Source organism: Acanthisitta chloris, unplaced genomic scaffold (assembly GCF_000695815.1).
Source record: "Acanthisitta chloris isolate BGI_N310 unplaced genomic scaffold, ASM69581v1 scaffold10918, whole genome shotgun sequence".
Taxonomy (NCBI): domain Eukaryota; kingdom Metazoa; phylum Chordata; class Aves; order Passeriformes; family Acanthisittidae; genus Acanthisitta; species Acanthisitta chloris.
This window is the reverse complement of record NW_008686629.1, coordinates 27,871-40,715: the sequence shown is the minus strand read 5'-3', so window position 1 is coordinate 40,715 and position 12,845 is coordinate 27,871. Positions and strand designations below refer to the sequence as shown.

The window sequence follows — 12,845 nt, the reverse complement described above, 5'->3', positions numbered from 1 at the left end:
GTGCAGATGGAGTTACGCAGGGAGCTAATGAGAGAGCTTCAAACTGGAGCTTCAAACCATGGGTTGGCAAACTTGTGTATGCTTTGCTCTTCCCCTCAGGGCTTGGAAGTCCTTTCATAAGTGTTCCTAAGGGGAAGAATTTCTGTTCTGCCTTCCAGAGCTTTCCTTCCACCCCAAGATGGATCAAAGCATTTGATTTGCCTTCTGCTGGGTATGATGGACATTGCCCCGAGAGGATGGAGTGGAGTATCTGAGGTAACACTGCAAACCTTCTCTTTTGCTGGCTGCACTTGGGGGAAACTGAACAGGGGCTGGAAAAGGGTTTTGGGGCTGCCTTAAAATGGCCTTTGGGACTGAGTTATAAGTTGCACCTCATAGCAGCCACTAAATGTAGACAATCAATTTCTGCCTGATTTGCCTTTTTCTCTCCTCAGTGAAGCACAGCTAAGAAGCCAAATTAAACCCATCTGTAGGAATTTTTTCCCCTCCTAGAAACTCCAAAAGAAACCCAGGAAGAAAACAGGGAAAATATTCCTGTAAAACTAAAAACCCTACAGTTTATTCCCTAGAAAAGAGAACGGAGCTAGCATATAGATGTGTTTATCCCTCTGACGAGTGTGTGTGGTTGTTTTAGAGTCTCTTTCTAGCCCTTGAGTGACGAATCTGATTTTTTATTTTTTTTTTTTCCAGGCTGGATTTTTACAGCCTCCAAACTTAACTATTTGGCCACGAGAGAAATTTTCATGTTCCTCCTTGGAAGGTAAATCAATCTATATATTTATCTTGCTAGAAATGAGCTGTACCTCACCCACATGACTGGTCTTCACTATTAATCCCAGCTGATGGCAGGGAGGGGCTCCAGTGGGAGGCAGCCATGTGGTGAACATTGAGCACAGTGTTTTGCTCTGCTTCTCTCCTTTTCAGACGAGCAAAATTGGTCTTTGCTGCCGTAGATGTGAACTCCTCCTGCACTGCCTCTTCCCCTCCCCAAACTCCTGGGCCTGAAGCAGCAGCTGCAGCAGAGCCGAAAGCTCTCGCTGAATCCGGATGGAATATGGACAAGGAGATGAATAGCAGGAGGGAAGAAAGAGTGAAGTTGGTTCTTTTTCTGGCACATGGATGCAATTGCACTCAGTGCATTCCAGAGGCGTTTCTTTGAATCCTGGGCAGGTCTGCCTGCTGTTCCTGGGAGAAGAGAAGGAAAAGGGAGGAAAAGTCCCTCTTGCTTGGAGACGGAATGTCTGCACTTCCAATTCTCTTTTTAGGTAAGTTAATCTTTTTCTTTTTGGTTTTGTTTAGTTTTATCATCAAACTTCCCCCGTGGCTTTGTGACTGAAAATTGTTCTTGATGAGCTGGATCAAAAAATGGTTTGTGAAGGGAAAAACTTTATAGAAAACTAATTTCAATAGTGTTTGGCTTCTGATGCTTTTCTTGTCGCTTTGTTAGCAGGTTGATAGGCAAAGATCTCTGAACAGCCACATGAATTTCAGAAGTGGTGGTTAAACAGACTCATTTAGTAGCATTTCTTGTTTAAAGGCAGCAGCACTTTTAAGCGATGAACTAAGTGAGGGGTTTGAACCTCTTGGGCTAAACAAGGTGAACAAAATGTCTTTGTTTCAGGCATAGTGTCAAATTTGGTTAACTCTGTTGCGATTTGCTTGGGCATTCAGCGTTCAGATGGGAAAATAAAAAGGGGTTATTGTTGCCAATTGATGGCTAAGATTAGAAACAGATGTGCTGAAGTGCAAGAGGGAGGAACTGGGGGAGAAAAGGATGGGAGAAGGGACATGAAGGGGGAAGCAAAGAAAGGGAAGAAAAGGCTGCTGAAGGAAGGGAAGGAGAAGAGGTAGAGGCTGAGTGTTGGATGGGAGATGAGCAGAGAAGGGGAAAGGAGACCTTAAAGGAGAGTGAAGGCAGAAGGGCTGGAGAGCTGTTTGTTCAAGCCTGTGGAGAAAAGAGTTTGCAGCCCTGAGGTCTGTGAGGGGCTTGTCTCCAGGACTGACTCAGAAGCAGCCTGGGTTTCTGCACCTCCAGAGGCACTGTAATGTGATGAGTGAGCTGCTGTCTCTGTTCTGCTCACCACGTCGTGCTGACAGGCACACACACTGAAATCTGGGGTGGATGGGCAAAGGCTGTGAATTCTGGGGCTTCCTCTGCCCCAAGAACACGGGTACAAGTGTGAAAGAGTTGATAGGTCTCTGATTCCCTGGGAGGGGTTGAGCCCCACAGGATGGGGGTGGGTTTCTGTGGCTGGACACAGGCAGATAGAGGTTTTAAACAGCTATAAAGAAGTGTTGCGAGGGGGGAACAGCACAGTTCCTTAGGTCTCCCAGGTGTAGAATGTGGACTAGACAGATTCTTCCATACCTGAAAGCATGGATAAGGCTGCTGAATGAATTGCAGAAAAGGTGTTGGCTCAAGGATTGCTGTTAGCAAAGGTCTTGTCCATAGGGATGTGACAGGGGGGCTTGGATGTGCTGGAGAAGCTGCAGGGGAGTGCAGGCAGCAGTTGGTTCCCCCTGTACATCTACTTTGGCCTTTGGTGTCTCACTCTGGTGGAGAGAGAGTGTTTAAAGATGACTCCAGGAGGTGAGACACAAGGGTAGGACCAGGTAGACTTCTGCCAGAGGTGTTTGGGCTGATCAGCCCTGCAGGGATGGTCAAGAAAGTGAATCTGTGGATATCAGGGAGACAGAAGGTTGCTAACCTTTGCTGATGGAGACAAAGGGGAACTGCAGTCTTGGATCCCATTCAGCTGCTGAATGTTCCCACAGGTTGAAGGCTTGGAGCAAAAGGAGTAAACTGTTGCCACAGATAAAAGGTGGTTTGGGCTGTAATGTAATGCCAAGTTACCTTTGCTGCTTTTATCTCTTAAACACAATCGGCTTTATCGATCTGTCTGTGGCATCTCCACTGTGATAGGAACACAAAACAAAAGACACTTTGCCTTCAGGAGCTCGTGCCCTCACCTGGGACTCAGGTTCCTCAGCCTCTCTGTGAGAGTTGTCATAGCACTGGTGAAGGGAGGATGAGTGACTTCCCAAAACTCATGGGAAAACTTGGAATGGTTTGTTTCCTGGTCCTACACTGGTCACTGAACTGTACTTTGTCTTATTGGAATGGTTTGTTTCCTGGTCCTACATTGGTTACTGAGCTATGCTTTGTCTTGTCTGTGCTTTACCTGTTTTGCCAACAGATGACTAGGTCTTTCTGCTCTGTGTACAGCTTCGTTCACCAATATTAAAAGCAAGTTCCAGGGAAAAGAAAGAAAATATTGTGGTTGCCTGTTCCTTAATCCTCCTGAATACAACGAGGCTGGGAAATATTTGTTACAACTTACTTCGAAGTGTAAAAACTTCCTAATGGAACTTTGCCTTTTTCAGCCAGTCAAATGGTAGAAAATTGAAGAAGGATTAAATGTGTCCAATAAGGAAAAATGACACATTTCAATTGTTCCATGTAAAAGTTTTACTGAATTACTTTGAGTTTTCAGGGGCTGGAAATCTTCTCTGTCTTTTTACCCCCTCCAAGTCAACAGTGAATATTTTTAACGTGCCTTCCATTCAAGTAAAAAGCTAATTTTCTTGTAATCTAATCTGTTTGCAGGAGATGTTGGCATGCCTGGCTTTGGCACTGCTATTATGTGCTTTTCCTTCACTTGTTGGCTTATCTATGTGCTCTGCCCTTCAGAAACTGATGGCATCAGGATATTCCAAGCACTATATGTGCCAAAGCAAATCACTCACCCACCTTTGTGGAGGTGAATGGTGAAGAAATTAATCTAGAGAAATTAATGGAGCCTCAAGACAAACAAGAGTGTTCTAATTTGTGTGATAGGTATTCTTTGCTTTCCAGACTTAGAGCAGATAATTAAATGTGTCTATATATAACCAATATCCAACTTGCATTGCTTCTTAAAGAACAAGGATGGGAATGGTCCTCTGGAAAAGGAAAAAAACCCACTTTTTTTATACCTTTGCACTCCAATTTCCATTCCACTCCAATTGCAATAATGTAAAGGTTCAGTGCTATTGGCAGTAAACTTTTACATTAGTGTTGGGGGTTGTATGTGAAATGTGATGTGTGATTACCTGGCCAAGATGTGCTCAGTGTGGTGAACTGGTGTGTTACCCTGGGCTGGTACTGCTAGAGTGGGTACAGCTGTGCCAGCAGAAATACCTTCTGTCTGGATGTAGCTGAGCTTTGCCCTCTAAGCTCTGAGGTCAAGGAGTCTCTTACAGCTCTGTCCCAGGGGTTTGCAGTTGCTGCATCCCACGCTCAGGCTCCGACTGTCTCACTGCACTGGGAGAAAGGTTATGGTGCAGATCCTTCCAGTGCCTGTTGGCATGAGCGATCGGCTCTGACAGCACACACTGCCCAGGTATTCACCAGACTTGTGGCTGGGAAATTGGAGATGATCTGGGAGCAGCTCCACAGCGTTCAGCAGCGCTAGGTCAGCCTGGGGCTGTGCTCCAGTGTGTGACTCTGGTCTTCTCCTGCTCTGGGAGCACTGACAACCTGCAGTGTGTCCTATCTCATCTCCCTGAGATCCTGCTCCCTAAACCCTCCCTGTCCCATGCTCCAGCTAAGCCAAGAACCACTGCAGTGTTGGTGTTTCAAACAGCACTCCTGATCTCGGTGGGGTTTACACTCCACTGAAATGTTTCTGCTTGGAACCAGGAAAAAGCAAAGACTGTTCTAAGCAACCTGATAGATCTTATTTCTCCTGATTTTTCCAGGTATTCCCAAGTTTCTTAGATGTCAGGAGAAATGTTTTCCCTGTGAGGGTGTTCAGGCAGTGGAATATTGCCCAGGGAGGTGGTGGAGTCACCATCCCTGGAGGTGTTTAAGAGGTATCTGGATCTGGCACTGGAGGATCTGGTTTAGAGGTTCCTGCAGTGACAGGTTAATGATCTTGACGATCTTAGAGGTCTCTTCCAGCCTTGATGATTCCATGATTCTAAGACTCAGAGACTGTCACAGAATAGTATAAATCAGAAGGTGATTCTCAGAGATAACTAACAGCACATAATACACTTAATATCTCCTAATTTTCTCCGATTTCTCCTAACTAACAGCACATAATACACTTAATATATCCTAATTTTCTCTGATTTCTCCTTGTCTTTGTTTCATGGTGTACTTAGAAGCTTGGTGGGCTTTGCCCCATGTTTTTACAGCACTTAACCAGAGCCTTGGCTCAGGAGTAGAGTAAAATAAGAATCTGTAGCTGTGAAAAGGGGTTTTGTGTCTTTTCAGCCTTTGATTTCACCTTGTCTCTCACTGGATTTCAAAGGAATGTAGGTAACTTGTATTTAGCTCACAATATTGTCCCAAGGACAGCCTCATGTCACTGATAATCATTTCTCTCACAAACTCCAAAAGCAAACAAGGAAACATCAACCTCATGCAAGATTCAGCCTGTTACAGTAGTGTGAACTTAATTATAGGACAGGCCAAAGAGATCTTTAAGAGAAAACTGCTCTGGGAATACCTAAGAAAGGGAGTAAAGAGAAGCAGCATATCCATTTGTCACTCCAGGGGGAATTCAAAGGAGCCAGACATAACTGAGTTGCTATCTGGTGGAATATCAGTGTTAACACTCTTTGTGAGACACTAATCTTTCTAAAGCCAAGGATGGTTTGCATCAAATACTTTCTGTCAAGGCACTTGATGAAAAATAGTCTATTTTTCCTCTAGTAGTGCTTTGTTTGCTATGAAATAGTTTGGGGTTTGAACACCTTCAAGTTTATTTTAAGGGTTATTTTTAGCCTTTCTGCTTTTTTTTCCCATTTTACCACAAGGGAGAAAAGGAGAAAAAAAGTAACCTGCCAGAGTGAGACAAAGCAGCATGCCAAAGTTGAGTGGGAATTGTGCAGATGAGTTGATTTTTATGGGAAATAAGTGCCAGAGGGAAGGCAAATTTGCAGAATTTCCCATGGAAAACTGGTGTTTAGCCTTTGTACCCACCCTGGCCCCTGTCTCCTCCATGTAGAATTAGTGGTCTGTTCTGTGGGGTACTCTGGGCCACTTCAGAAGGACATTTTGTGTCCCAGCAGCACAAGCTTCCCAGAAATGCCATTGCACAACTGGCTTGGAGATATCTTGATGTTTATCCTCAGGATCACGATAAACACTCCTGTTTTCCTCAAGGCAAATACAGAGCTTTAGAAGGAAACTTAGCAGGTTTGCAGTTTGGGATTTGTTAGGGTTTTCAGGACTGCCTGAAAAGATATGTAAGCACTCACTGACAGTCTGGAGTGTATTGGGAAAATATCTTGTCTAAGTGTTTGCTGCACAGGAAGAAATGATGATGGATTTAGCAGCAATGAAATGAGGACTGCAAGCTGCTTTTTGTCCCTTTTCCCCACAGTCTTCATCAAAGTACCTCTTAGATTTCTACTTAGAGAAGTTGCCTGTGTTAGCCCAGGCTGTAGTCAGTGTTGTCTCTGCAATGTCCTTTACACACTTGCAGGGGAAGCTTTGCTGATGTGCACACAATATTGTGCCTATCTTTGTGCACTAATGTGTTAGAGAAGAAGCTGCTCTGGGTGCAGTGGGGATGGGCTGTGCCCTGGCTCAAAGATGAATGGGTTGGGTGGTTGGGGTTTTTTTTTTAAATCCCCAAAGCTGTTTCTTCATCTGTTTTTAGCAATGGTTAGTTTACAGAAGCAGCCCAGCAAAAAAGTCAAGGGTGAAGTCAGGTCAGAGAGGTCTGTGAATAGAGACTCAAATGAGAGGATAGTGGAGGATGCAGGAAGCAGAACAATGAGAGGTGTGTGAAGTGATGGTGAAAAGGAGGGTGAACTTCCAACTTGTTCATCTCTTGGGCTCTTTACTTCTTCAGTATTGCTTAGTGGAGGAACATCCCACCTGTGCCAGCCAGGGCTTCAAACTGTGCCTGAAACATTGCATTTCCCTGAGCAGGGACACAGAGAAGGTGCATTCAGCACAAACTGGGAGCTCTAGACTGGGTTAAAAACACTGAATCAAGGTGGTCCTTTTCTCCCAGGAGCTGTCTCAGTCCTAGCAAAAGCAGCTGGGCAATGTGAGGAGGATGGTGCTGCACTGCCAGGCTGAGCTCATGCACCTTTTGGCACCTTGGTTTATTCATGTGACTCACTAGGTAGCTTGAGCTTGTCTTTGTAACAAGTTAGGAGGAGGAGGACAACAATTTTAAGAGTCATTGAAGGTGGTGAATGTGATAGAAGTTGTTAAAACAAGTCCTGTCTTCATCTACTCTTTTATCTTCTCCAGGATAGCATTTGGCAGTTTCAAAAAGGCAAATGATGTAACTCAGCATTTCCCTTAATGGGCCAGACCCAGATTGATGATGGCAGATCTGCTGTCCCACAAGAATCAATATACATTACATTAGACTTTGAGCCTGTCTCTCCTCCTGTGCATCTTCCACCCATTTCTGGGGCTGGAAGATGAAGCCTTTGAGTGGATGTGACTCGTTCCCGACTGACTAGGTAGAAAGGTTGAAGTTCAGCTTAGTGCCTGCAGTTTCATTGCCTTTGGTAGGAAAAAGGTCAGTGAGGATTCTGTTGTGCTCCTAATGTGCACTGGCAGAGGAGAAGGCTGTTCTCCTGGAAACAGACTTCTGAAATGGAGCGTGCACAGTTAGAGGCAAGTGATGACCATGGTTGGGCTGCACTGGGGCTACCACAGCACTGCTCTGCTGGGGGAGGAGGGTCACACTTGGAAAAACCTCTGTGCAATTCAGCCTAGCAGGACCATATTGGGTAGGGAATATTTAAAAGCTCACCTAGACACAGGTGGGTGAACACTGCCTGGAGGTGAGGGAGCAGTTGTTGCCTGTCTGAAACCTTTGCAGCTCTGACTTAAAGCTGTTTGCCTTCTAAAATGTCCTCAAACATGGGTAGAAGTAGTGATGGGCACATCACTGAACAGCTGAATCCACCAGCTACAGCTGAACAAGCTGAGGTCCTTTACCTGTCACCTGGAGGGACTTATCCTTATTATCTAATAAGATACCTGATCATATATTAGTGGCTTTTTAATACCAAAACTCATGCTGTGAAGTGCTGCTGTGTTCCCAGAAAAGTGTCACAGGAGGGAAATTCTGGGCTATGTGTTTAGTGTCTGAATTAATTTGTGTATAAGAGAAGGAAAAAGTTTTTCTAGCTAGGATGTACCTGTGGAGTCTATTTTGGCTATAAGGTTTTTGGAGCAGAGACTTCCCATAAGTGCCTGATGGCATTTAGTATCAAGAGAGCTGATAAAAGGCCTTTACAAAACTGCAGTGTGGACAAAATAGTGATTCCATTTCTTCCCCTTTTTGTGCTTGAGGAAATATATTGGAATTAGGTGGTTTTCCAGTGTTTGAATATGGAATGTATTGGAATATTTGAGATGTGTGTTGGCTGAATCTCATAGCTCACCCTGCTCAGGCTAGTTCTATTATTTTTTTTCCCTTAAAACTGTAAAAGCTATGGAAATGTTTCATATAGATATGAACCTCTGTGTGTCTATTAGGGCTGCACAGGGCCAGGGAGTGGTTGGGGTGTCTGTGTGTGCAGAGGGATGTCTGTCATGTCACACAGCAAGCCTTGGATATTGAACCAAACCAGAGCCAGGCACTTCTCTGTTGGTTTTTTTGCTTAAAAAAAAAAAATATTGCAGGGTTTTCAACCTTGAAGGCAAATCACTTTATGACTTCATTGTTTAAATTTAGGCTTTGTTTTGCGGGGGGATCGTTAGACTCGAAGCAAAAGCCTTGTAGCCCAGGGACTGTCACTTCTGATTACTTCCAGTGACACTTCCAATTATTTCCAATCACAATTCCAGGGACCAGAGGAAAAAGGAGCCACGTTCTCCAACATCAGGGCTTTTTTTTTTTTTTTCTTCTCCCTGAACAAAGGACCATTTATCAAACCTCTGCAACAAAAGGTAGTGAAGCAGATTTGGTGCTCTGCTGTGATGGGTTAATTCCAGAGCAAATCTGCCGAAGTGAGGCTTGAGGTTGGTGTCTGGTAGGGTGCTGGGAATCCTGCTGTGGATCCTGGTGAGTAATATGAAGGAAATTGCTTCATTTTCCCCAGGCACTAACTGGCACTAGCACTGCTCTTAGCCCAGCAACATGCAGCTTCAGTGCATGTCTGCTAAATGCTCTCTGGGTCTTGTAAGACATGAGCACACACAAGAGCTGCTCGTGGAAAGCCAACAGGCTTAGTGTGCTCAGAATGGCAAGCAGCAGCCTGCTGAGGGACCTTGATGACTTCTAGGGATGTGAAGTGAAGAATTTGGTGCAGTGTGTTTTAGCCAGATGAGCCTGAGCTCCTGTGTCCTCCCCAAAAAACGAAGCCACGCACCACTGCCAAGGGATGCTGGAGCACTGCCTCGTTTTCTGAGGGCTCTGGTAGCATCTCTGCAAACTCCTCAAGCATGAAAACAGTCTTGAAATGGTGTCAGAGCTTTCAATCACACTTAGTGAAGCCTTTCATGTCCTTAGTCATGCTGCAGGAGGTTGAGGGGAGTTGGGCCTGCAGAGCACAGGGTTATTAGCAGCTCTTTGCTTCAGTGGTTTTACCATGGGTAAAGGCTTCAGAGCAGAGCTCTGCAGACACTGAGGGACTGGTATATATATAATATATATAATACACACATATATTGTACTCAGAGATGAGCAGTAAACCTGATCTGATGTTAGGAGTCAGTTAGGAACCTGAGTTCAAGTACAACAGGAACTGCAGGTTGGACCTGAGCAAATTTTGAGCAACATCACACGAAATTTAGCTTCATATGGTGACTGAGGAGCCATGCCCCTTGATTTTAAAAGTGGGAATGATATGTATCAGTGATCTGGATGAATAAAATTCTGGAGATTGCTTATTGCTTCCATAACTCCTTGTTGCTGTTGCTCAAGTGTTGGTGATGTTCTTTTTCATGTGTTCTGCTCTGCCTGGGGTTGGATGTCACTGGCCCCACCTGGGCCAGCTTCATCCCTGCCTGGAAGGAAGGACTTTGTAGTGTCTTTGTAGGATGAATACTGCTGTGATATCCCAGCACTGAGTATTTGTCACTTGAGCACAAAGCAGACTGTTATGTATTTCATCAGTAAAGTTCAGAAACTCAATTCCAGATGAGCCATTAAGCATTACATCTGGTCTGAGAAAGTATTCCTGGTCACCAGCTCTGATGCTGTTGTGGCATTTTCTGGTTTGATGCCTGGAGAAGGTCGATTCCATCACAGATATCCATGGCAGGGTGTCACTGAGGTGACACTTTGAGAGCTTGGTGCTAATCCCCAGGAGCCTCAGCATTCCACATAAGGAACTGTTTTACTGAATCCATCCAACAGTGATGGATGTTTCCACAGTGCAGCTTTGTTTTGTTCTCATGTGGTCTGTGCTGTGGGCAAACCCTCTCTTCCTTTCCATTGTTTCAAGCCCTTGCTTGGAGACAAAGGCAATTTGAAGCAGACAGAGAATAGCTTTTGTGTTGACAAATGCTGCGATTCTCTCTCTTCTTTTCAAAGGGGAATTTTAGGCCATTGTGAGTGTCTTCTGGTCAAAGAAGCATTCAGGATGTCTAGATTCCAGTCTTGATTTGCCTAGTGACTCAGGGATTTAGTAATTCGGGCTCCATGTCTAAGTGCCTGTTAGTTTTGAGTGTCTCCAGCTCAAGTGTTGTGGAGGATTAGTACTCTGGAAGAAGCAAGTCTAGGGACACATGAGCTTGGTCACACCAAGTCTGTGCTGTCAGGTGGCCTTTTAAGGCTTCAAAGTTTTGGGGGTGCATTAGAAAATGTTTTGTGCCTCAGCTGCTCCTCTGCACAATAAGTAAGAGCACTCACAACCTAACAACCTTTCCCTCATGAGCTGCAAAGTGCCCTGAAATCACTGCAGAAATGGAGCTGGGAAAGTCCAGAGCGAGCCTGGGAAGACAAGGCACTGGTTTAATGGGGGAAGAGGCTTCCCATCAGTGCCACTCGCTGTGGCAAATGGATTCCAGCTTATCTGGCTTTGTCAGCTCCTTCCATTTAGCCTGAGGCTACCCCTGGAGTCAAGGGGAGAGACAATTCTGCAGCTGTCAGTTAATTCAGACCCAATATGACCTGGTACAAGGGAAGCTCAAAACTCTGAGCCTCTCTGCTCTGAAGCTACCGATCCTGTATTACACAATACTTTTTCCCCTCTAATTACCTGAGCTTGCATCTTTTTCCTATTTAGTAATGCCCTGGGCATGCTGCTTTCGTTATGGGACAGCAGTGAATGCATTCCCATTAGGAAAAGGCAGTGGTGGTGTCAGCAGGCATCATCCCCTGCTCCATACCCTGTGAAAAAAGCATCAGAAGAGAGGAGAGAAGCCAAAACCAGAAGGTGAATGGAATAAACTGAGCCTTATAGCACCAGCTGGAACTGTTTAGGATGACACTTGTCTGGATTTGAAGTGCTCTGAGGCAGGGGATGTTTCTTTGCCTCTTTGCACTGTTCCCTACAACACTGCAGACCTGAAAGCTTGAACAGCAATCCAGAAAGTCTTAAACCAAGTTTTCTTCCTGCTTGCTGTCTCTAAACAAACCAGGCACCAGGTTAGCATCTCTTTGTGCAGTTCTAGAGCAGGGGTTCATGCAGTGAGAAGGCAGAAAAGTTGGGAACCAAAGCAATTCAGCCAACCATTCCTTCTTTCCTCCCCCTCCTTAGACATATCTTTAAGCAAAAGAAAAAAAATAGAGAGAAAAAAGCTGATTATTCATGCATGTGGAATGATTTTTAACTAGCCAGTTAGACGTTTGGGGGTTTTATTTTTCTCCCTTATTAGTGGTTTTTCTGAGCACTGCTGAAGAGTGTTCCCAGTTCCATTCTTTGTTCTCAGAAACCAAAGCACTGGTAGTTCATGCTTGGGTTTATAGTTGCCATACTGGTGTTTGGCTTGGCCTAGCCCAGCTCAGAAACGTTAAGTGAAGAGTAAAAACCCCAATTGTTGGCTCTGAGTGATTTCCAGTGGCTCCCAAAGCTCCTCTGGGTGCTTCCCATGTGCTCCAAACCCATCACTGAGTGGAGCAGAGCTGGGTAGAGCCATGTCCTTTATTCTGACAAAGCCTTCCTTCCCTGAGGAGAATCCTTTGAATGCAAATCCTTTTTATCACTTTGCAATGGCATGTGACATATGTAAAAACCTTTCCCCTTCCAGTGCCACTCCTGCCTGTCTTCCCTACTTACAGAGCAGACTTGCAGCCTCTCCCCCCACCACGATGTGATGCAAACCCATGTGTGCAGCATCCTTTGCTTCTGGCTGTAGCTTTCCTTCTAGTTCCTGTCCTCAGGGTTGTCCTCTCAATATTTCCTCTTCCCCAGCCCATGTGCATGGAAAACCCAGCCTGCCCAGAAACACAGCAGCTCCAATAGCTGCTGGCATCCTTCATGCTGATGAGACATGCTTTGAGTATGCTGGAGCTCTTTTAACTCTCTATGCACATCTTCTCCTGTGGTTTGGGGCTTCACAAGCCTTGGGTGGGATCTGGGATGTTTGCTGTAAATCTCCAGGTTCTGACAGTGTCACAGCAGTGGAACATCACTCCCCAAAAGATGTAGTCAGTCTAGCATGGGAATATCTTCAGCTCTTGGAAGGGAGAATCATTTCCAGTTCCTGCAAGGAAGGAGCTGATTCAGGGAGTAATTAGCACTATTTTTTCCATGATTTAAATGCTGCTTGATTTTTTTATGATTATCTTGTATAAGCAGAACGGAGGGGAAAAAAACCACTGAAAAGTAAATAAATTGTTTGTCTAAAACATCTGTGTGAAGTGGATTGGAACTGAACTCCCTCAATACTCTCTTCTTTCAAGGATGTCTTCTAGCACCTTCCAGCATGG

The 12,845-nt window shown here is 45.0% G+C and overlaps 1 protein-coding gene across 1 annotated transcript in view; it reads left to right on the top strand.

The window, feature by feature from the left end:
• Nucleotides 1-1,119: 1,119 nt before the first annotated feature.
• Nucleotides 1,120-12,845, top strand: part of CLMP (CXADR-like membrane protein) — a 39,119-nt gene continuing 27,393 nt past the window's right edge. Inside the window, 2 exon segments of the mRNA XM_009080249.1 lie at nucleotides 1,120-1,226; nucleotides 1,228-1,265. Coding sequence (XP_009078497.1) covers nucleotides 1,120-1,226; nucleotides 1,228-1,265 — 145 coding nt within the window.